Source organism: Monomorium pharaonis, chromosome 1 (assembly GCF_013373865.1).
Source record: "Monomorium pharaonis isolate MP-MQ-018 chromosome 1, ASM1337386v2, whole genome shotgun sequence".
Classification (NCBI taxonomy): Eukaryota; Metazoa; Arthropoda; class Insecta; order Hymenoptera; family Formicidae; genus Monomorium; species Monomorium pharaonis.
The window spans coordinates 26,969,389-26,994,899 of record NC_050467.1 but is presented as its reverse complement, the minus strand read 5'-3'; the positions used below and the strand labels follow the sequence as shown (position 1 = coordinate 26,994,899).

Below are 25,511 nucleotides of genomic sequence, written 5' to 3'. Positions count from 1 at the left end.
AAATAGGAAGAGTTTAAAGATCACGAATGACAGGGCTAGAACTTCTCGCGCTTAGGGATGGTAGTGATAAAGGTGCTTTCAAATGCGTTTGACAATAACATCTTTTGTTCAATAAATTATTGAACAAATATGCCATAAGAGTTTCATTAAGAAACCAATTCTGTTCATTCATAATAAATTTGTTATAAAAACAATTAAAAATGTTTTCATTAAAACTTTGATATGTATGTACTGTGTATTGACATCAATATCTTTTTCTTATTAAAAATATTATTAAACTTGCGAAACTATTAGAAATTTAAAAATTTATTTAAATTCGATATTGTACACGATCAGTTTTAACGTTTTCTTCGCGTAATTAATAGTATTTTTCTAGAACGTTAACTGTCATTACATTTATTTGATTCATATGATAAATCTCTACGGTAGTCGATAAAAATATTTTTATGATTGAGATTGAATTTGTCGATAAAATAACATCTATACCAATTACTCATTTAATCCTGCTATACATTAATTAAACTGCACCAAAATTTTGTTCTTAAAAATCATAAGAGAGGGAAAAGGAAAAAATTACTATAAAAATAAAAGAAAATAATATGAAATAAATCGAAACAGGCGTACTGTTTTAAAATTTGTGAAGATTAAAGAAATATTTTAATTATTTCATACATATTTTGTGAATGTTAAACTTTACTAATATTAAAAATAATTTTTTTACGCAAATAAACAAATGATTTAATAAAATTAACATAATAATTAACAACATAAACATAGCGACGTAATAATATAATTTTATCGTTTTGCAAATTATTGCTGTTATTTGTTCTTATCAAATAAATGTAATAACAGTTAACTCTCTGAAAAAATATTATTAATTACGCGAAGAAAACGTTAAAACTGATAAACTCATTATTTATTGCACAATACACGTAATTACGCTACTACACAGATTTTGTTGTAAAAAAAAATAGTACTCTCTAAATTACAATCAGTAAAAAATCGATGAAATCAATAAAAATATATTGACTTTCAGTAATAATAGATTCATTTTAAAGTCAAAATCATTGAAAAACAATAAATACTCACTAATTATCGTAGTTATAAGTATGCCATTGCAAATTAATGAATATGCACTGTTTGCCATTTAGAGAGTAAGATCAAATTGATATTTTTTAAGGCAAAATCATGACATACTCGAAATAAAGGGTAATGTTTACAATTATTCTCTTGTTAAAAAGTAATATTTGAAAAGTAAGATATTTGTCAATTTATCTTTGTCAGATATATTTGTTTCCTATATGTGTATAATTTTATACTGCGTAATAGTGCTGACAATAATAATCAGATAAACAAAAGTCTCGATAAAATGTGAAAAGATTGTCTCAAGGCTCATTCTTCCTCCTTAATCCTGAAAGAAAGTTCTCCGAAGACTCCCCGGAGAGTAGCCTAGCCATCAGTGGCAAAGCAAAGTACTTTGAGAGTCCACTTTTATCCATGTGATGCGTCGAAATGTGTGCGTTTTGTGTGCGCAGTACGCGATCTTTCTCTCTCTCTCTCTCTCTCTCTCTTTGCGCGCGCGCGTGTGTGTGTGTGTGTGTGTGTGTGTGTGTGTGTGTGTGTGTGTGTGTGTGTGTGTGTGTGTGTGTGTGTGTGTGTGTGTGTGTGTGTGTGTGTGTGTGTGTGTGTGTGTGTGTGTGTGTGTGTGTGTGTGTGTGTGTCACCTCGTATAAATAGAGCCCAAGTCGAGTGTCTGCTCAAGCCGATACTTTATTCATTGGCAGTTCCACCGACCCATGGAGGCTTCCATTACCGTTCTGAAAGCTTCCGACCGCCCGGTTGTTGATCTAAAAACCCATGTCGCTCTGAAAAGTGCCTAAAGGCTATTATCATTCCCGAAAATCTTCAAACTCGGTAATGTTTTCTTGAATGTTCAATTATTATTGAAAAACACTATTTTCAATTATTGCTTAAGTAATTTAATATTTTATAAATAATATAAATTATTTTTATTGATGTAAACTACTTCTCCATCTATAATGAAGATTTCTCAATAGTAAAAAAATAGTTTACATCAGTAAGAATCATCTAAAAATGATCAAATTACTAATAGCAGTAATTAAAAATTATGTTTCTAATATTTTTAAATTACTTTTATAGATCAGCAAATTGACTTTTATTTAATTAATAATCGAGAAAGCAATTCTAATGAATTATTACTATAATTATACAATTAAACAAACGACAGGTCATCACATAGAATGTAGAAAATGAACTGACAAAACAAGAGTCACAAGTCAGTGACGAAACAGTACAGCAGGAAGCAATTATTCTGTAATAACGCACTTAATGAACAATGTGTTGGTTCTTTCAAACTCTCTACTACATATTTGTGCATGCGTATTTGTTCGTTTCCTATGGTTGAACATTAACATATTTAGGATATTTATATTTAAATAATACTTATTAAAAGCATAGTGTAGAGTAAAAAATTTACTTAACATACATTAGAACAATTGTCAAGAAAGTGTATCATTTTTTTTTTACAAAATTAAATCAATTTTTTCTTATTCTATGAACAAAAAAGATTAAATATCTATTTATCTGTCTATTTTTTCACTTACAGTTAACAAAAATTAAAAAGTTATACATTATTTACAAGCTTTTCGAATCAATTCAAACAAAATTATTTTGTGTGATTATTTCATTTTTTTTACAAAAAAATTTGTTACTTGTTAGTAAAAGCATGTATATATCAAATTATTCATTATTTATTATTTAAAAAATAATAATGGCGATAGCTTCTATGTTAAAAGATAAAAAGTCACGCGACTCTTCATTTTTCTACGTTGAAGAATCTCCTTAATAATTAATATCTTTTTGTAAATATATTGAAATATATTGGGTAATCCGGAAAGTCATATCGTATTTTTACTATGTTTTTCAAAGATAATTTATTCATATGAAGATGACAATTCAATCAATAATGTATTGGCCATTCTGTTCGATGACCTTTCGCCATCTTTCAACAAGCTTCATAATTCCACGCTGGTAGAATGACTTCTCTTTAGAAGCGAAAAACTGTACCAGGTGCCGATTTATAGCCTCGTCGGAATCGAATGTTTTACCATTGAAGGAGTTCTGCAAGGAGCGAAACAAATGATAGTCTGAAGGTGCAAAGTCAGGCAAGTATGGTGGGTGGGGCAACACATCCCATCCAAGCTTCAATAATTTTTGCATATCACAAATGCTTATATGCGCTGTCAAATGAACTTCTTTAAGTTCATGAGGAATCCAAACATCGAGCTTGCTTACGAATCCGGACTTCTTTAAATGGTCATGAACGGTTGATTAACCAATGTTTAGTGCCTCTGCAATCTCTCGTGTCATGTAACGTGGGTGAGACTCAACCAATGCCTTTATTTCATCATCGTCAGCCCTCATTGACCTTCCTGAGCGAGGAGCATCGTTCACATCAAAATCGCCAGAACGGAATTTCGCAAACCAGCGCTGGCACTGACGTTCTGTTAGAGTATTGTCACCATAAACTTTACGCAACTTTTCACAAGCTTGTGTCGCATTTTTGCCTTTGTGGAAATAAAAAAGCAAAATATAGTGAAAACCCACGGTTTTTTCCTCCATTTTCAAATCTGTATAAAATTTATAAAACTTAGTCGAATCGCACAATCTTTTGTTTATTGTGCAGGTTAGAAGTGTCACCTCAAATAGTATACAAGTGAAGTTGAAGCGAATGGCGCTTCTATTTAAAAAAATTAACTAACGACATCTGTTAGCAAAATGCGACATGACTTTCCGGATTACCCAATAATTTATTTTCTAAATATATCTCTTATACCACATTGTATGTGTATTGTCTACTTTCAGGAAGAACTATTTTTGTTCTTGGGCAAGTAAAAATATTTTTATTTTTATCTTTTTCTATCAATTATCTGTTATTACATAATTATAATTGTTATTATTTATGTAATTCGAGAATTTATAATTACAATAATTTGTATTAAAAAATACATTAAAATAACTCTTTAAGTATAACGTATAATTAAAAAACGTAGACCAAAAACTTAATTTTATTTCTAATAGTTTTGTATTAAAAAACTAATTGTGTCAAAGATGAAAGATATGTTTTATTTTAGTAATTAGCTAATCTACTTGAATTCTTACATTATTCATTTTACTGAATGTCATTCTTATAAATATTCAATCCCTTCTGAGTCATTCCAAAGAATTATATTACTAATATAATACTACATAGTACTATCCAAAAACAAGGTGCAAGTATTAATAATCTTTATTAAAATAGGTTTTATTAATCAATAGTGTTATTAAAGATACTCCACAAACCTTTTAAAATATGAGATATTTAAAAAATTCATTACTTTCACTTTTTCCTGTGTTAAAGAATGTTAAAAAATAAATTTAATTAATTAATTATCTGTTAATATAATTGAAGTACCAAATGATATTCAACATAATTCAAATTTAAATATAGCATTAACTGTCGTTAATTATTACGTATATATATATATATATATATATATATATATATATATATACATATACATTTTGTTTGAAAGGAACCTAACAAAAAGTATTATATATATATATATATATATAAATTTAGAAATGTCTTGATTTAACATATAATTTATAGGGCTCATATTTTATTATATTACAGACTAAAAAATTAATGTAGATATAGATATAGATGTAGATATAAGTAAAATAATAAAAAAAAAAGCTTTTATATATAATTCTATATTATATTTTATGTATACATATATATATATATATATTATATTTAATAAAATCAAACGCTATAACGCATGTTAATAAAAAATTGAAATAAAAATCATTTTGTTTATATCAAAAAAATTTTTTGAATCGTACGATGAATAGTATCCATCAATTGATAAGATTTGCAATTCAAACCAGTTAATAATAGGTTTAGCGCTGCTAAATTCGATCCCGTCTGAAAAAAGAAAAAAAAAGAAAAACTTTACGATAAGACAGATTCCACAATCCAGAGAGCTGCGTTTTATCAGAATTGCTGGGGACGCGCTCGTGAATTCTTGTTTTGATGCGGATTCGCGTTTTCACGGACCACGCGATAAATCCGATGTCCGGCCGTCCGGATTTCGTGGATGCGCAAAGTATCGGAAACGAAAAAACGATAAATAATGTCAGGTGTGAGATTAACAGTGGGATACAGATTAAAACGCTTATAATCAAATCGTTCGTTTCTGTTTATCGATGTCTTGTTGTTTAGAGAAATCGCAAAATATTTAACACCTCGCAAATTAAATTGTACAATTGCTGTACCACAATATTTTATAATAATAAATTCCATAATTATTGTAGTTATAATGAGTATCTCATTGTTTTTAAAAATTTATAAAGTAATTATAAATGTAGTACTTACAGGATTAAAAATACTAACCAACAAATTTGTTAATATTTTAACATAATAACTACTACTTTCATATTTTTTTACTTTTTATATTTATTATGCATAATTATTGTGTGTATATATATATATATATATATATATATATATGTATATATATATATGTATATATATACATATAATATGTACACGTAATATTATCTACGTAAATATTTCAATTATTATCTTGCAATGTACAAGAAATATATTTTGCAGACGTGTGTGTGTGTGTGTGTGTGTGTGTGTGTGTGTGTGTGTGTGTGTGTGTGTGTGTGTGTGTGTGTGTGTGTGTACGTGCGCGCGCTAAAATAATATTGAAATTTTACAGTTACATTGTTGCCATATATAATCTTAAGTAAGATGACGTCAAATGATGTCTTATTAACGTTACATTAAATATAATTATATAATAAAAATTTTTAACGATTTATTTTAGAAAATTCAAAACAACTGCTCAATTAAGTATTATTTATTAATTATCATATATATTATGTCTAATATAATATTATATATATATATATAACTGCAGTAAACCAATTATGTACTCACCGAAGTAGAGTACTTAAAGTAGTCTGCCTAATGATGCAGCATTGTAAGAGTGGTGCTAAAATAGACGTTTCATCATGGAAAGGTTTTCCAAAACCTCTTCCGTGGTCCAGATGTAACGTAAAACTATCGTTTCCAAAAATTCTAAATGTCTCGTAATGATGACGATCCATATTGCCCGTTAAAAAGTCGAAAACCGCCATGTCTATTAGATCGAGCAATCGTCGACCTTCATCGTATGGTGGAATTTCTCTTACCAAAGAACAGTAATCAGAATCTGCAAGAAGTTTGCAAAAAACAAGAGTTTATAGCAAATAACAAATAAAAGATAATATTTATCATATCAGAATCTATTGATATTAGTTGATATTATAATCATGCAAATTTGTGTTGTAAAGTAAATAATCAATATCAATATTACACAATAAGAATAATGTTAAAATAAAAAAGTTACATAAGTTGATAAAATTAAATACAAGAGTTGAATATAAAAATGTGATTATGTGTAATATATGGACGTAATAACTTTATTGTATAAAAATGATATAAAGATAAATAGAGAAAATCCTGTACTTTTTTTAAATTCTGCACACTACTTACAATTATGCAATAATTTTCTAAAGAAATAATTATGTCTCACCATGTTCCCACTGAGCCTTCTTCCGTTTATGATAACTTCTGCGCCAAGGATGCCGCCAAGCTTTCCTAGCTGCGAAAGTCTTATCTGGTAGAAAGGCGGCGAAGCTACCCTCGAGGGTGTCAGGACTGCCGCAAACAGCATGTGCCGTATCACAGTAGTAACTACATTTGCCATGGAAGCATAAATTACCAGCCGGACTCACAAAGAATGTCTTAAGCAGCTCACCATCGGCAATTTGGTAAATTTCAGTTGTAACATTAAGAGTTCGACCGCTTACCGGCATTGCCCGACGAAATCCTAAAAGCCTATTCGAAAGACATTTTTAAAAAAATTTAGAACGTTAAATTCGTATAAAAGTTCTAAAATTAAAATTTTTGTTTTTTGTGAAATTGAATCGTACAACTCTCCTATTTCTCAGAAACTAAACATTCTCTGTATTAATTACTATAAATAATCTGCTCAGATAATTAAAAACTTAAATGGACATCTAAAAAATGTCCATTTTAAGTATTAAATAAACCAAAATTGAACCTATTTCAATCATTAAAAAATTTTTCTATTAAAAATATAGATGTAGGTGTATTAATTTTTAATGCAAATTGAAGTTAATTTGTTAGTGATTGCACAAAATGTACTAACAAATTATTAAAGTTATTCGATAATTTTCAAGGCTCTTAAAATTCTGTATCGTTTAAATGTGCAGATATTAATTTGTTAATATATTTTGTGCAATTAGTAAATTGCTAACTTCTAAAATTAAATGTGCAGATATTAATTTGTTAATATATTTTGTGCAATTAGTAAATTGCTAACTTCTAAAATTAACTACAATTAGCATAATGCAGTTTCAAGTATAAAACTGCTAAAAATTTTTCTTATTGCGGAACGACTTTAATATAAATATACATATAATGCACACACACGCACACATACACATATTTAACAAATAACTTACGTATTTTTATTTCTAATAAATCGCGTATTTATTTTTTATATAAACTAGACACAGACGCGTGCTTTGCGCACGCTATTTAGCTTTTTATTTTTTAACAACAACAATAAATTTCGAGAGATGCAAGCAATCGATTTTACATGCATTTTTTTAGATAGGATAGGATAGGATTGTTTATTTTTATTTTTTAACCTTTAACTATTTAATGTGATCGAGTTAAATATACGTGCGTGCGTGTAAAAAATGTATCTATTTTGCACATATATTTATACATGATAAAGAATTAAATATAACATTACCTATCTAAATGAAAAGAGGCAATCTCAGCAGTATGTCTCTCAAAATCTGTGAAGTAGAAATGGTTTGGCAGAGTTTGCTGTTCTCGCGGAAATCTGCAATTAAAAATGACCTATTTATTATTATACCAAGGAGAATATTATACAGATAAAAAATATAATTAAAATTTAAAAAATTAAAATCTAGTTTTTTTTATAAAAATAAACAGTGGTAAAAATTAAAATAAACTGTACTCTAATTATTTTTTACTTATATTTTATTTTTATTTATTATTATAATTTTTGCAAAAGTTAAAAGAATATACAGCAGTCCTGAAATGGCTAGTTTACGTAATCGTAAAATTATAAACGTCTTTAAGAGGGATTCGCGTGAGCAGTACTGCGGTTTTTCTCGAAACTGCTAGATTGCTGAATTAAGACAAATTACGCGTATCAATAAATCGATATCTATCGCATGACTTCGTGACCGTCTTCTGTTTATTGCATAACACAATAATTATATTTACTGTGTTTACCAGACTTCAATATAGCCCTCTAATTTCCATATAACATAATTTGCAAAACTGGTAAAATATATTTTATATAAAACTATTTCATTATTTTTTATAAAAAGATGAGGAGAAATAAGGCACGTAATGCTTGTTTTATTAAAAAAATCTTGCATATCTTTCTTTAAATTATTCGTTTTAAAGATTTGATGACATTTCTTTGCTTATTTTATTAATTACATGCCTCATTTCTATTAATAATTTACATTCTATATACCATGATTATTCATTTAGTGGATAAATTAATATAATTGAACAATACATATACATATACATGAACACAAGGTATATGTGAGCGTGCACGCTTATATTAGTATCCTAATGTAACACTTATTATAAATGCTCATTATTAATCGTTATTTGATAATTATTTGATGTTTTCCGGCATAATAGAATAAATAAGGATATTATCAAAACTTTATATAAACAATGCCTTATTTGAATAAGTAAAAATAATATTATTTTATATATATAAATATATAAAAGTATATTAAACATTATTAAAAGCCATTAAATCAATTTAATAATTAATATTATTATACACCAAGATTTGTACTTAAAAAAATAGCAGTTTTTATTTTAAATGTTATTCACATATCAAATGTTCTTATGATTAAACATCAACTTTAATCCTAAATACATGAGTTTATGTCAATACAAAATAACATTTGTTCATAATTATAAAATCAACAATTTGTCTGCTTGTCTGACCTGCTGTCTAAAAGAATTAAGTGGCAAAAAGGACTTGAGGTTTCAGAGTCATTACAAAATGTTTTTTCGTTTTTGAAATATAATAATTTGGATTACAGCTCTTTTTCATACATGAAAAATACATGCAAAAGTCATTATTCTATCTTAATACTGCATTATGTGGAAAGTAAATGTTTTTCTATTCATATAATATAATAGGATTATATAAATAAAAAAATAATGCAAAATAATAAAATATAATGACAGAAAGATTATAAAGAGACAACCGCACTTGGCATTACCCGAGATCAACGATGTGATCTGATCTCATGTGCATGTACGTGTATTTATGTGTATTGTGTGTGTGTGTGTGTGTGTGTGTGTGTGTGTGTGTGTGTGTGTGTGTGTGTGTGTGTGTGTGTGTGTGTGTGTGTGTGTGTGTGTGTGTGTGTGTGTGTGTGTGTGTGTGTGTGTGTGTGTGTGTGTGTGTGTGTGTGTGTGTTTCACATTTGAGCTGCACAGAACTTCAAATATCTCGACAATGAAAAATCATATCAAAACAAACCAAAGTGCAATCTAAAGCTAAAAGTTGATATTTTCAAAAAATATTAACCAAATTTGTTAAAAGAATTTAATGCCGATATTATAACGTCTTGAAAACCTTCAAAATCGTCATTTTTAGCTTCTTTGACGCCATTTTTCTCAAAATTATGACGTAATAGCCAAATTTTAACAACAAATTCGTATTCGGCACGCAAAAATACGTCGGAAATGACCATTCGCAATCGTATTACAAAAAAAAGTTAAATTTTGTGGGACAGTGTAATAATATTGAAAGTGAATAATCAATATTGTAAGATATATATATAAGTACATATATATATATATATATATATATATATATATATATATATGTTGCAATATTGATTATTTCAATATTGATTATTTCGATCAAACAAAATGTTTTATTATATCATAGATTGACAAATTCTAAACTGTGCAATCTGTAGTCAAGACGCAGACATACGTGTGGCGAAAAAAAAACTAAAGTTATTCACTTAGAAAGTGCAGCAAAGGGACAATGCAGAATCTCAGAATTTTATTGGTCTCCAAGCTTCCCTTGAAAACCTTTTTCTCTCAAAAAGAACGCAAAAGAAGACAGAAAGAAAAGAACTGAAAAAATGGGAAGAAAGGAAGAAGAAAAGTAAGAGAGAGAGAGAGAGAGAGAGAGAGAGAGAAAGTGACAGAGAGAGAGGGAGAGAGAGGAGGTAGCGCTTCAGGAGTTCCGCAAACTTGAGCACAATCAAATATTTACGTGGTGATCTTCGTGCGGGCAGTGAGCATATGTATGCGTGTGCGTGTGCGTGTGTGTGCACGCGCGCGCGTGTGTTAAACAATAAGCACAAGCGAAAAACATAAATCTCATGATCTCCGATTGCGATCTTAGACGGCAAAAAGTCTGTTAACGAATCACAAATATAACTGTCATATGACATAGATGTAAAGTCATTGTGTTTACGTACTTGTATATGTTACATAGCAGTTTATTTGTGTTTGGTTAGAACTTTACTTCACTATTCCAATCAATCTGATTTAATGTTCATTTTTATTAAAAAATTAAACTTTACAAATTGTGAATATTATAAATGTTGCAAAAATACTTTGAAAATATAAACTCTGTTATTCTGTAAAAGAAAATGGTTTTCATAAAGTTGTACTTTAAGAATTGTATTTTTCTCCATATTTTTTATTCATATCCTGAACAATATTATCACATAAGTGAAACAAATAAATAAATATAATATAATCATGGATAACAAATATATCATAAATGTTTTTGTTCTTCTCCTAAATTGAGCAAATTTTGTCCGAGCGAGTAATAAGAGTTTATTGCGGCTAGTTCGCCGTTTCGCCGAAATTCTCGCTGCCGTGGAATCGCAAACTTTCCAGGGAACTTATTGGCAAACTTATTACCGGAGTTTAAACCGCGCGAGCACCAACCACTTATCGTAGAATCTTCGGCCCACTGGAAGTTTAAAGGGCTCTGGTCTCGTGTGGACCACCAAGAAGGAGAGATAGATAGAGATACAACTGAAAAAAGAAAAAAGAGGAGAGAAAAGAGAGGGGGAGAGAGAGAGAGAGAGAGAGAAAAAATCGCACAATATCGAATTTGTCTGAAAAAATTTTTGACGACCTTTCAGAATATTGCATTGTCGATGTCTCATTATTTATCGTTAATGCATCTTTCTAAAACAATTTTCCCAAAAAATTAATTACTAAAATTTAAATGTATTATATAATGATTGTAAAATAATTGTTGTTATTCTACGCGCGTATAATAATGAATCAAATCGATTGATGGAAAGAAATTACGTAGATGCTTTTCAGAAAAGATACATTATTGCATTTTGTAAATTGTAAATTTTTTTTTCAAAAGTAACAATGTTTTTTTCTCATCTTATTATTCTGTAGATAAAAGATAGTATCCTGTACATAAAGATATTAATAAATTAATACGAGTTAATAGAAATCTAAACTTAAAAAATTGATAATTTATTATAGATATTTTACATTTTTTAACAAAATATGTTAAAATAAAGTATATAAAAACTATTATATAGTAAATTATTGCTTTTTTACTCTTAATATTTTTATATAATAATTAAAAGAATTTTTTAATGAAATAAAAATAAATGGAATTAATTTCAATCAAATTTTAATTTAAAAAAGTCATTATATACCGATAGCGTTTTATGCAAAAAAACATGTGTCTGAAAATGTAAAACAATAGCGAGTGTGTCATATCATTTGCTGGAAAATCGTTATAAAAAGAAAAGAAAGAAATGGTAGAAGAATGAGAAGAAAGAGATGAAGAGGACTGTCTGTTTAAAAGTGTTCTCCTTAGGGCTCAAAGCGCGTGCTTCGGACATCACTTATGTAATTGCAATTGTAATCCAATCCAGTGTAACTTTGTAAAAAAAAAGTTTAAATAAGAGAGGTTATTGTATCCGTTGTACCATTTTGAATTAGGCCCTACACACAATGCAGTAATATTAGGAATAGGATTTTAAAGTTAGACTTTTAGAATCAATTTCCTTAATAAATATTACAAATAAATAATAAGTTATATTGTATCTCTTGTTATGCCTTACATCTCATTCATATTCATTGTGCGTTATGTTTCATATAATATTTATTAAGAAAACTGATTCTAAAATTCTAATTTTTATTTTTCTCATTTTCTAATATTCCTTCAAGGCCTTTATTATTTATGGCATTTCAAAAAATCAGCAAAACATGTAGATAATATGTAATTTTTATTTAAAAAATTCTTAATATTGCTATAATATGCACAGAATATTTCAGAACACCTGGAAAAGTAATTAAAACATACAAGCACAATGAAAACAATTTACATTAATATTTATTCTGTCTGACCTTTCTTTTTGTATTTCAATAATTCTCTAATTTTTTCTTATGAATATAAAATAATAAAATAATAAAAATAAAATATAAATAAAAAATGTAAGTACAATATTCCTAGATTATATTTTATTGTGAATGTGTTCCAAATTAAAAAGATTAGAAACAAATTAATATAGTTTTTGACAAATTTATGTAACAAATAATAATCTAACAACTTGTGGTTTTATTCTGGTGTTTATATTTTCATAAAAGTAGATTTATATTATACATTTGATTTCTATTTTATGAATATAATACAATAATTTAGTGATAATTTGTATTTGATGTAATAACAGTACAAATGTAAGGCAGTCCAGTCATTAAATTACATTTAATTGTAACTTTTTTACCGCTGCAGCTGTAAAAAAGCTACGCTAATTCAATAACATAAATTACTTATTTAAACACAAAAGTGTTTATATTTTAAGAACAATGTCAGATAAAATAGAAAATAATAAAGATTTACGTTTCTCTTTCTATGTGTTAAATTTACCTTTAAAATTATACTCACCCATTATCAACCATTCCTGTACATGTATTAAAATATTTCATCTTTTTAAACATTATTTTTAATGATCAATTCTTTAAAGAATTCCCTTAATAAAAATAATTTCTTTTTTAGTAAAAATATCAAGACAGCATTATAAGCGATTAGAAAACCACAAAATTAAACTTTAATGACCTAAATAAACTGCAAAATTATATTTGTTAGCTAATTTCAGATAAAACTTAATTTAATAAACTTCTAATTTAGAATTTAGTTACAAAGATGCTAAGAATTAAGAAGTTGATAATTTCCCAATATTTTCATTTAAAAAAATATCAACTTTAAATTGATCTGAGATTCTGTCATGAAAAATAATGTACAAAAAGAGTAGAAAACATTCTGTGAGTATAAAATAATATTGTCCCTCTTTTTTGTTATTCTTTGACAAAAAGAAATTATTTAAAACTTTGAATAAAATCTTATAGAAAACTTTACATTAAAGATTTTATACAAAAAGATATGTATAATTTTAATTAAAAATATTTTTTAATAAATATAATTTTAATAAATATATTTATTAAAAGTTACAAACATATAAAACTTTAATCGAATTGATTCGTGAATATTAGCTTTCTGTTTATTTGATAAAATATTCTCATTGTTGACTGTTTATTTCTAAATGCTTTTGTGCGTGTGCGTGTTGCGTGCGCACGCATGCTACTCATATTTTCTTTGCTTTAACAATACTTACTAAAATTTATCCACAAATTTAAGATTTTCAAATTTTTATTTTATTTTATAGGTTACAAAGTGTATCAGAACTAAATTAACATTATTTTTTATGTAAACAAAATATTATTATAAGTTGTTTAGATCTGTCAAAAATTTTAATTAATAACAAAAACTGTGCACTAAAAAAAATGGCTTAAGTATATCAACAAGATATATATGTTTGTTGAGTTTGGTGAAACTAAGTAGAATTTCTGGTTATCGTAATAAGATTCGAGATTTTATAACTCGAGATTTTAGAATGTTTTATAGATTTGACTGTAATCCGATAATTCTTACAAAATTTTTAATTCATTTATTCGTTATTTTATTTTTTAGCAGACGTACCAGTTGAATCTACCAAATTTCTAATTAATGCAATAAGATTCTTTTTAGAGTATAATAAACTTGAGTTAATAGTTGGATAAAAATTCATCTTTTGCAGTAACACTCCATTTAAATTTAAATTTATTTAAACTAGATCAGAGTAATTTCAGAAAAAAAGAAATAAATTTGCAAATTTACGTATAATCCGTGTATGAATTTAAGAGGATGATTCGAGTAATGTTTTAGCATTAATTTGGATGATATCATGGCCACATCCCGCGGCGCCATTGCACCGACAAACTGCCCAAGTAATTTTGCGCGCTGTCTGCCTGTGATCCCACGATACGCTAAGAACTTTGCGACATTCTGTGGTTTCACCGCCATCTTTCACGCGGGTCGTAGAAGCTGACCTTTCGCTCGTAATTTGCACGCAATCGTTCCTAATTTGTGCTGTAATGGTGCTAATTAGAATATACATACATAAATACACGTGCGTGTATATACGTACAAATCTACAAACTAAATAAATTGAACACTATTAAAAAGAATTATTATATTAGAAAGAATAGAAATTAAAAAATTAATATAGACAATAAAAATAAATAAACCGATATGTAAAAATACAATTAATAGAGAACAATCTTTACTCGATCGTGGCTGGATCTTCATGCTGATATTTATTATACTTTTATACAATTTTATAAAGTTTCTTTCAAAAACCTTTCAAAATTCATCGAACTGTGCACAAAATAGATTGTTTGGTCTTTAAAACACAGTTATCACGTAAACAAAAATAGTAATGTTACGATATTAAATTGTAATATCACAAAAATCAAAGTAATAATAATAATAATGCTAACAATGCATAACATGTTTTCCTATTCTCCTAAATGCTCTAAATAATTCTGTTGCGAAAAAAATAATATCTCAGCCAGGGATCGAATCTGGGATTACTCTAGAACTCCCGACTTTTCGAGGCAAATATTTTAGTCTTTTCGACCACTGAGGTATGTGGTGATAATACTTTTTCGCAACACCGGTATGGTTTAAAAGAATGCATATCTTAGGCATGTGTATTAAATAAAGACAATAAGAGAATATAGATCAATATGTTAAAAATAATACTACATTGTATAACAAGAGGAAAGTCAGCCTTTTTAGCACAGTGCGTTCACTCACACAAATGGGAAAAGCAGCTCCACCCTTGCATACCGAAATAAATCTGGAAGTCCCAGGTTCAATTCCTGGCTGAGATATTTTTTTCGCAACAGAATTATTTAGAGTATTTGGGGAAAAAGGAAATGCTTATTGACATCATCATTATTAAATTGGTTATTATAATATTACAATTTAATATAGTGAAAGTGTAGTCTCTTGAGTGTCTTGGATCTTCACAAATTGATAGATTAGTCAAGGTTAGATTCGTGAAAGCGTCAGTAATTCTTCGAGAGTTGTATGCGTGTCACGAAACGACGAGGTATATTAAGCTGGCTGAGCCATATCATCATAAAACACCGATTTCTATATAGGAATTATTTGCTAATTATTTGCTATTTTTTTGCTAAAAAAAAATTTTTTTTGCTCCAGTCCAAAAAAAATTACAACTTGTATATTTTTTTGGCGGGAACAAAAAAATTTTTTTTGTTATCAAAAGATAGCAAATAATGAGCAAATAATTCCTACATTAATGATCCTTTAATTTGATTTACGTATGTACCGGTTTCTGTAGTGGCTAAACAGCTTAATATTAAGCTATCTAGCCACTACGGAAAACCGTATAGAAACTAGAGAAAATAAGAAATCATTAATACAGGAATTATTTGCTCGTTATTTGCTATCTCTTGGTGACAGAAAACATTTTTTTGCTCTAGCCCCTGAAGATCATGTGGTAATGAAGGTGACGGTATGAAAAATGTCCAAACGTGTTAAAAAAGTCATGCTGAAATGGTTTTCGCCACAATTTTCGTCGTCTATTAGAGAACAAAAATTGTGCAATAATGTTAAAGTGCTGAAATCGGTATCTTTACGCATAAAAAAGTGACACGAAAGGGACCAGCGCACTTTTAACGCATACGTAACAAAAATATATTTAATAGCAGCACCCATATAGCACAGAATATTCCAGCAATGTTGCTAAAATATTACTTTGAAATGTTACTTTGAAATGTTACTCTGAAATATTACTCTGTTATGTACATTTTATAGAAAATTTATCTATGCGCATTACGTTACGTAAGCACACGGGCTTTTGTATATACATGTAGATATGTGTTTTATGTGCGTTAATATAATATTTTAACAACATTGCAACATTTCAACAATATTGCAGAAACACTGCAAAGTTACTATTCTATGTATCTTATTTTATAATAAATTTATATTCATATTTTCTTTTATATGTTTACTTTTGTACATAATTTTTCATGTAAGTTTGATTTACATAACTGATAAGACTTCAAATATCGCTTTATTACTTTAAGGTAAAAGCAACGGAACAAAAATGTTAAAAAATATATAGAGAGTATATATTGCTTATTCACTGTACACTTACCGCATCGGTTTAAACAATGCTTGCATGCTATCACCATAATCAATGACCAGTTTTAATTGTGTGCCACCGTCTTTTTGAACTGTATAACAAATCAATAATAAATCTTAATTAGATTAGGTTTGATTATAAGTGTACTTGGTTTAATTAATAATAATTAAATTGTCTAAAATAAAACAAAAATATAGTCATTAAAGTAATAACAATGTAAGATAATAAAATAACTTTGACAGGACACTATGTGTATAATAATAATAATTATTATTATTATATACATATATATACGTATAATATTTATATAATTACAAAATTCTTATTTAAAACAAATATTTGAAATAAAAGTTTCAAGTTTAAATAAACGTATGATAATATAATAAATTTTTTAATATTATGCGTATTTGTAATATATTAACATCATTAATATTCTTACAAATAAAAACATTCTACCAGCATATCACAAATGTAATTGCTACGTAATACACATATACATATATAAATATAAATATAAAAATAAGAATAAATATAAACATAAAATCATATTTACATGCATGCTGTATATTGTTTAACAGTTACATTTATGTTTATCTAATTATATTATAAAGTTTATTAACTTTCTATATGACCAGTTTATTAATTTTCTACATGACTCTACTAATAAATTACAACTTATCGTATTATTAAAATTCCAATTAAGGGAATGCTGGAGTGCCTCTCAAACTTGATTGTGTTTGATATTGTAGAATCATTCGTCCACATCATTGACAAGATTTTGTATGTATTTCTTTTATAGATTTATAAATTCTTTTCCAAAATTAAAATGCACGTATTAATGTCAATCTATAAATTAAACTTTATACTAAAAACATAAAATTTTTTAAATATTACTCTACTTATTGATTTCTTACGTGTATATAACGTAAATTTTTATAGTGTGATTTTGTCTCAATTAGGCATCAAAATCTAATTTTCGAAACTTAACATTGTTTGTTCCTGTCGTCTACCAGTCTATGAATTCGAATTTCGTAAGTACAATCTGTATATCTTTTATATTAAGCAAATATTGTTACTATGTGACAGCTGCAGACACCACATTCAATTAAAAATACCACAAATTAACCATTTTTTCGTTTTTTTTTACAAATTCCATAACACAGACTGGTAGTAATGCATATACTTTCATTAAAGAGAAGAATTTTCAAATCTGTAAAACAAATAAAAAGATTTTGCGATACAAAAATTACTATTTTTTGTCAGTAAAAAGACGTATCCAACATTCCCTTAAAGATTATAATCTATAAAAAATTAATAAACGTTTCTATAAAAGTTATATTTTAATTGTTTACTTTTCTTTAAAAATTGTTTGAAGATAGGCTTCCCAAACCCAGCAAAATAAAATATCCCCTTAATAGTAACATTATAGAGTAATTAAGATACATTTAATAAAACATAATTAAATCAAGTAATTCGTTTATTTCTTATATTTCTTTAAACTACAAGAAGTAACGCGAGTCAATAATTCGTCGGACAACGATGATTCGTCGCGGTCAAATAATAAAGCGTCCGTCGTCTGCGGCCTGAATTAAATATACAACATTCACAAGATTAACAGTCGGGACTGCGAGATCGATATATCGGGCGAAAAATAGAACTAGGTTTTTTTTTAACAAAACACTATATTGTAACAATGTATTAATAAAATAAGCAGTAAATATAATTAAACACAGTTATTAATAATTTGTAATCAGGAATGTATGATTAAAATAATGTATAATTAATCAGTACAAGTTAAATAAAAAGAAAGTTGCATATTTTATGTAAAACAAGTTTTATTTTTTTCCAAAAAATTTTTATTTCACATGACTTTACAATCTTATAATGAAATGTGTTTTATAATTCAAATGTAATAATATCATTTCTCACGATTCGTTAAGGAATATAACTACCTTAACTATCGTTACTGTAGACAGTTAGACTATAATTACTTTTTCCCTCTTTACAGTTAATTAAATACGTCTCTCTTATTCTCAATCGACAGAATTGGAGCGAAATTTTAATTATTATGGTGAGAGTGTTTTATCCACATTTATCTTTATCAAATATTTGGTTTTCTGTTTTCTTTGTTTAAATTCCTAATATCATTATTATTATACACAAATTTTTCCGTCAAAGTTATTCCATAACTGTCAAAATTATAACATAGATATACAATTATTATCTAGTATAATTCAATATATAAAAATATTACATTATAACATATAAATATGTATAATATTGTAAAGCTATATGTTAAGGTCGAAGATTTAAGAAAGGGTATGTACATTCAAATATATACATATATTATAATATATCATATATATGTATAAACCAATAACTTATATAAAATATATATTTAAAAATCACGAATTTCTGATTAGTTAATAATTTTATTATTTTACTCACCGACATGAAGAATCGGCTTTGTCGCCATCTCGTGAAGCAATTGATCCACGTACTTCGAGTCTTTCGAGTATAACTCCAATCTCGAGATGTGTAGATGAAATTTTTCCAAGGTCGTACTGTTTATTCTGCAATTAAAAAATTTGCTAAATTATTATATATTTTACATATTAAGAGTGTAATAATTAAGTTTTTTAAAGTTTTGAAAAATTCTTATTATTGTAAATTTTATATTAAAATTTTATTGTGTCATCAAAAACTATATTTATTATGATGTAATAATTTTTAATAAATAACGCTTTTCCATAAAATTCATAAACTTAAATTCTCTCAACTTCTATTTTTCTAACAATAAACAAAAATCATTGATAAATCTCTTAAAGTGACTCTCCCTTCCCTATTTCTCAAAAATTAATAATACGTTAATATTATTAATAATAATAAAAAAACATTGTTTTCTTAGATACCTGAAGCAATAAAAGCATATAATTTATATATTCATAGCTTATCTACATAAAATTCATTAAAAATAAAATTCTTCAAATGCAAAAATAAAATTGTTATAATCTTTTTACGAATTATACAATTTAAATAATAAATATATTATTGATAACATTAGATCATTTTTTTAAATGTTTGTAACTTTCTAAAACTGTTTTGTTTATATCTTCTTCTTTTTTATTTTTTTCATCATACAATTTTAAATATCAAATTGCTGTAAAGTATAAACCTTCTCTATTACTGAAAATCAACCATATAATATAAACATACTGATTCACATTTAATAAATCATTTATATATTTCATTGTATTATAATAAATTACAGTTACAATAAATAAATATATTAACAAATATAATTTAAATACACAACTGCGTGCATAAATACAAAATTTTTTTATCATTTTATGAAAATAAAAATTAACCCAGTCATTCGGTTTTGTCATTTCCAGATTAAGCGTTTTTTAATATGGATTTAATATGACTTTTGAGAAAACTTATATTCCTTAATTCTCGATACTATTATTAATCATAACATTTTAATAAGAAATTGTTAATAACATTTTGTCATAAATAAAAATCAAAGTGTCAATTGATGCCAGTATCAATTTAAAAAATGTTTATAGCGTTGTAAAAATTTCCAATAGATATTTTCGTGTAAAAGTAGGACGAGCAATAAAAACGCAATTCTCATGGTATTGTCATTTTTTTATCGATGCATTAAAATTAAGAAAAAAAAAATAAAAAACAGCAAGGTAAAGCAGAACCAAGAAACACTACATATGTATATTCATATTTTTTAAATTATGTGTATGTTGGTGTGTATGTGTGTCTGTAAATTTCATCATTAGTCCGTGAGATTAAGACATTTTGGCGAAAATAATTGCCAAAATTTTATGGCATAATGTCAAAAAAATGAAAAAAACAAAGGAACGAGAAAGATAAAAGAAAACCAAGATAATTGTAAAAATATAATTTATAAGGATCGTTTAGCTGTTTTAAAATGCAAACGATATCCATGATAATAATGGTGTTTAACCTTTTTTTATGATTTCAAGCTGAGGAAACATCTTATTTAATATGGGAAAAAAGATGTATTGTTTCAATTGTTTTCCCACATAAAAACTATTCTTTTCTACGTTTTTATTTATAATATATAGAAAAAATATCAATACAATAAAAAATTAAATTAATAGTAATAATGTAACAATATAATATGTAAATCCTAATAAAATTTATGCTATAATTAAATTGCACATAAAATTGTCAGATAATTAGTCATTACTAAATAATAGTCATTACTAAATAATCATTACTAAATAACAAGAAATTATTTTTTTTAGAATGTTATTAAATTATTTCTAAGCAAAAAAATTTTTGACAACATCAAGCTTAAATCGAATAATTTACTGCGGGGCACATTGGCAGTCTTTTATTAAAATTCATCTCATGGTCTTCTCGCAGCTATACTTCCACTTCCAATCCCATTTCCACCCCAACCTAAAATCTGAGTACTTGTCGATATCCAGTTACGACGTGTTTCCAATAAAAATCTGCTACTTTTGCTAAATAAATCATTATATCGTCGCGTCGCTGAAACTTTCTCACAGTCATATTTTCAATTTTTCTGTTTTTTTTTTTTTTTTTTTTTTTTTTTTTTTTTTTTTAATCAGATTTGTGTGTAGGGGGAACAATAAATATGGACAATAGATTTATAGTTGAAGAAATTATTTAACTTCGATTTTTATGACTTTAAATATTGTACTATTAATTATAATTAATTTTATTATTTCAATTTATTTATTTAACCCAAGTTGTTTTTTGTTTTTAATAATAGTTTTCTTTTAATTACTAATTAAATCTTCTTTTGTATCATAATTCAAAATGTTTGCGCGTAAGTAATATAGCGCAGATAATCTCGAGATATCTATATTTTGCTGCTAGACAGTATGCAGTAAAAACTCTGCTATAATAATGCTCTTTCATCTTTCCTAAAGATAGAAAGTTGATGAAACACTTCTAAGCAAAGATTTTTCATCGTCATAAATTTTATACTTCTTACACTGAAAAAAAAAGTATGTTTAATTGCAACTATAATTGCATACTAAGAAATTGCACTGAAAGCCGCTGTTTTTTATGTTATAATAATTATAGTAAAAAAATCATTTTCATAGTAATTATTTATTATTATAATATTAATAATAATAGCGATATGCTTATAGTGATGCTTATAGTAATTATTTTATAATACAAATTACTACAATATACTAAAATCTCCATTTTAGTTATGGCAACCATATATCAATATTATAATTATGAGAATTATAATATAGTTTAAACAAACAATAATTTATAATGTTGAATAACTATAAAATTTTAGTTAGATCCATAAATTACTATAAATTACAGTGATATTATGATTAGTGCAACTACATTACTACCGATAGATAAAAATAGTTGCCATAATATCACTATATTAATTTATAATCATTTTAGACCCAAGCATATTTTTATAGTTACTCAACAATATAAGTTATGATTGGTTTAAGCTATATTAAAGTTCTCATAATCATAATAATATTAGTTTATGCAACCTTTGCTATAATCAAAATGAATATTTTAATATAGTAAGTTGGACTACATAAAACAATCATTATAAGTATTTATTACAATTATATTATTATTACAAATATTATAGTAATAATTACTATAAAAATGATATTTCTAACTACAATTACTTTACTATGCAATTATAGTTACAAATAGAACAAATTTTTCTATTAGTCTGTATATTTTTTTTCTTTTAATATACATATGTGTATACATGTTATATTAGAAGAGAGAAGGCAGTTATGGACTAGATGTGAGATTATGAAATTCACGATATCTTGTACACTTTGACCCGTATTCAGAATACGCTAACAAAAATGTTGTAGCACGTTGTCCAATAGAAGAATCTGCATTTTAAAAACTAGATTTTTTTTATTGGATAACAATTTTGTTAGCGCGTTCTGAATACGAGTTTTTTGTGTAAAATTCTAGGAATAACTGTTCAAATTACTTCTTTACATACTGTTTAGACGTTATAACGTGGTTACTAGTCATTAGTGTTTATTGTGTTCTCATAAAAACCGTATTTCACTATTGTAGGTAGCCAAAAGTTTTATAATTATATATATTACATTCTTTATGTCATTTTAAGAGATATGTTAAATATTTAATTTTTTAATTTTAGTGTAACTTGAAGGACTTCAATATGGCTTTTAAATGATGTAATTGAATTTATTGTTTAATGTGTGCATGCATTTGACATGTAAAATTATATTGTCTGCGTTCAAGATTATGATAACTTGCGTAAGTATGAAGTGTAGCAAATTTGAATTCAACAATCCTTTCGCATTTAGTTATACTTTTACATACGATGCTTCATTATTAACTAATATTCTTGGTTATAATACTTTTATAATACTATTGCAATACATAAAAGAGATTTTTTACATATATTTTAACACTTTTGTGTAATATTTACAAAATACCAATACTTTTGTAATACTTATATGTAAAATCCGCTTAAGTGCATTATTTCTCTTTAGAAATAAAAAAAAAGATTTTGAGAATTTTTTTTTTGTTAATAGTTTCCATATCCTTCTACAGATTCCATAACCGCAATCATCTTTTTTCCTTTCTTTAATAAATTATTAATTATGTTCGTTACATATATCTGAAGAACTTTTGCTTATAATATGATTGGCAGAACCTTATGGGTAATAAACTTGTACCTACAAGAATTATGTTACATAAATATTTACTGAGTTTTTTAAATAAAACAAAATGATGATTATAACTCCCTTCTATCCTCTACAACAATATTATTTCATTACTCATATATAAACCAAATTTTGTTTACTATTTCTCTCGATGTACAGGGCATCGCCTCTAAAAAAAAGTGTAACTGAGTGTTACCTCATCAAGCAGAACCACACAGCACAATATATAATTAATCCATCAATTATGCATATTTTTCCGGTATTTTTATTTGTCTAATACATATGTAAATTTGTCACATTAGACATTATTTTTCTTACATAATTGTAAAAATTTGAAAAATTCAAGAAACATTTGTCAACATTGTAGTCAAACATTTCCTAATTATTTTTTAATAAACATTGTTTACAGAATATTTTATTTTTAATTTACACTTTATTTTACACTTTAATTTGCACTTTAAGTAACAAACTTTATCGTTTAATGTTCTATTTTTTGATAGTAATTATCATATACTTTTGACAATAAATAGGGAAGCAATAATTTATCAAAATCTTTTAAGTGGACGTTATTTTGACCAAAAACATACTTCATATGTAATTAGCAAAATTATTAAATACTTATAGAAAAATCACAAATAGTCTAATATGTTCATGCAAGATATATGTTCAGTACTCAATGATATTGGTTTTTTGCAGTAACTATGAAACTTCAAATTCCTTACACTACATTTTTTTTAGAGAGAAGAATAAATAGATAAATAGATTTAATTCTTTTACGGTTACACAAATACTTTTACTTTGTCTCAGATCCCGTAGATCTACACACGTAATCAGAGGTTTAATACACCCATGTAAGGCTTAACAATTCGTTTCTGCAGTTGACTACACCAATTTCCTAGCCTGACTTCGGAATTTTATATTTTACAGTCTTTTCACTTTAATCAATTTTGGTTGATTAAAGTCTTTAATTAATGCAACAAAAAATTTAATTAGAAAATTTAATAGTATTAACATATAAATTTGATTTATCAAATAAAATTTAAATAAGATACCAACCAAAAATTTAATTTTATACAATTAACAATTTAGTCTACAAAATCAATTTTTTATGTTAATCATATTTTCCAACTAAATTGTTTTATTGTCAATCAAAACATTAATTTTATCCAAACAAGAAATTTAATTTAATCAAAATTGATTTAATAAAAATGGTCTCAATGTATAAAAGAATACACAATTAATGTATAACAAAAATTTAATAACTAACTTTTGTTTTTCTAAGATCAAATTATTAAATTATCAAATCTGAGACTTCCCAAGCTTTCAAAGTTGCAAACAAACGCGACTGATTAAAGATTTCATGATTAGGCTATTCTCTCTCCACCTTCTTCCTCAACCCGCCTCTCTCTCTCTCTCTCTCTCTCTCTCTCTCTCTCTCTCTCTCTCTCTCTCTCTCTCTCTCTCTCTCTCTCTCTCTCTCTCTCTCTCTCTCTCTCTCTCCTCTCTCTCTCCTCTCTTCCCCACCCCTCTTTTCCCCCTCTTGCAAGGAACGTTGTCGACATCGATGTCGTCGTCGCAACGTCATCCTGTCTCTCGAACTGCAAACCAAATCTCTAGATTGAGTTCTCAGCGAACACACGTGCGAACGAAACTAATCCGCGACTTCTTCCTCTCCACCCCCTTTTCGTCTGCCTCCCTATTCCTTTCTCGATGTCAATGTTGGAAACTCCGTCGAGACTAAGTCTTAAGCCTGGTTCTCATGTATAACGCGTAGCGATCCCGAAATTAGCTCAGAAACGAGAGGTTTCTACTGATAGTATTATTGGATAGTATTATTCGTAGACATTTAGATTTCCAGCTTCCGGTTTTCCTAAACTCGAAGTCACTGAGTCCATAAATTCTTTTTTTTATAAATAAGAAAGATTAATTATTGTAAAAGTGGAAAATTTTAATAATTAAATAATTGAATAGTAGAAGAAACTAACGAATTTCTTCGCTAGCTTTTCATTTCCGCATCCAAAACTCACATCAAAATCGAAAATGCAATCAGAAGCGGAAATTCGAGTGGGGGATGAGATA

At 26.8% G+C, this 25,511-nt stretch overlaps 1 protein-coding gene across 8 annotated transcripts in view; it reads right to left on the bottom strand.

Annotated features, from left to right (window-relative positions):
- Positions 1–25,511, bottom strand: part of LOC105833721 (extracellular serine/threonine protein CG31145) — an 81,057-nt gene that overhangs the window by 1,770 nt on the left and 53,776 nt on the right. For 7 of the 8 annotated variants that reach the window (XM_036283512.1, XM_036283519.1, XM_036283517.1 and 4 more), the window contains 5 exons: positions 19,171–19,295; positions 16,735–16,813; positions 7,902–7,994; positions 6,651–6,955; positions 6,014–6,287 (listed from right to left, as the gene is read on the bottom strand). In XM_036283512.1, the coding sequence (XP_036139405.1) occupies positions 6,014–6,287; positions 6,651–6,955; positions 7,902–7,994; positions 16,735–16,813; positions 19,171–19,295 (876 nt within the window). Of the gene's footprint in view, positions 1–4,873; positions 4,991–6,013; positions 6,288–6,650; positions 6,956–7,901; positions 7,995–16,734; positions 16,814–19,170; positions 19,296–25,511 lie in introns of those variants that run through there. The other variant, XM_036283501.1, reaches the window with a different exon arrangement.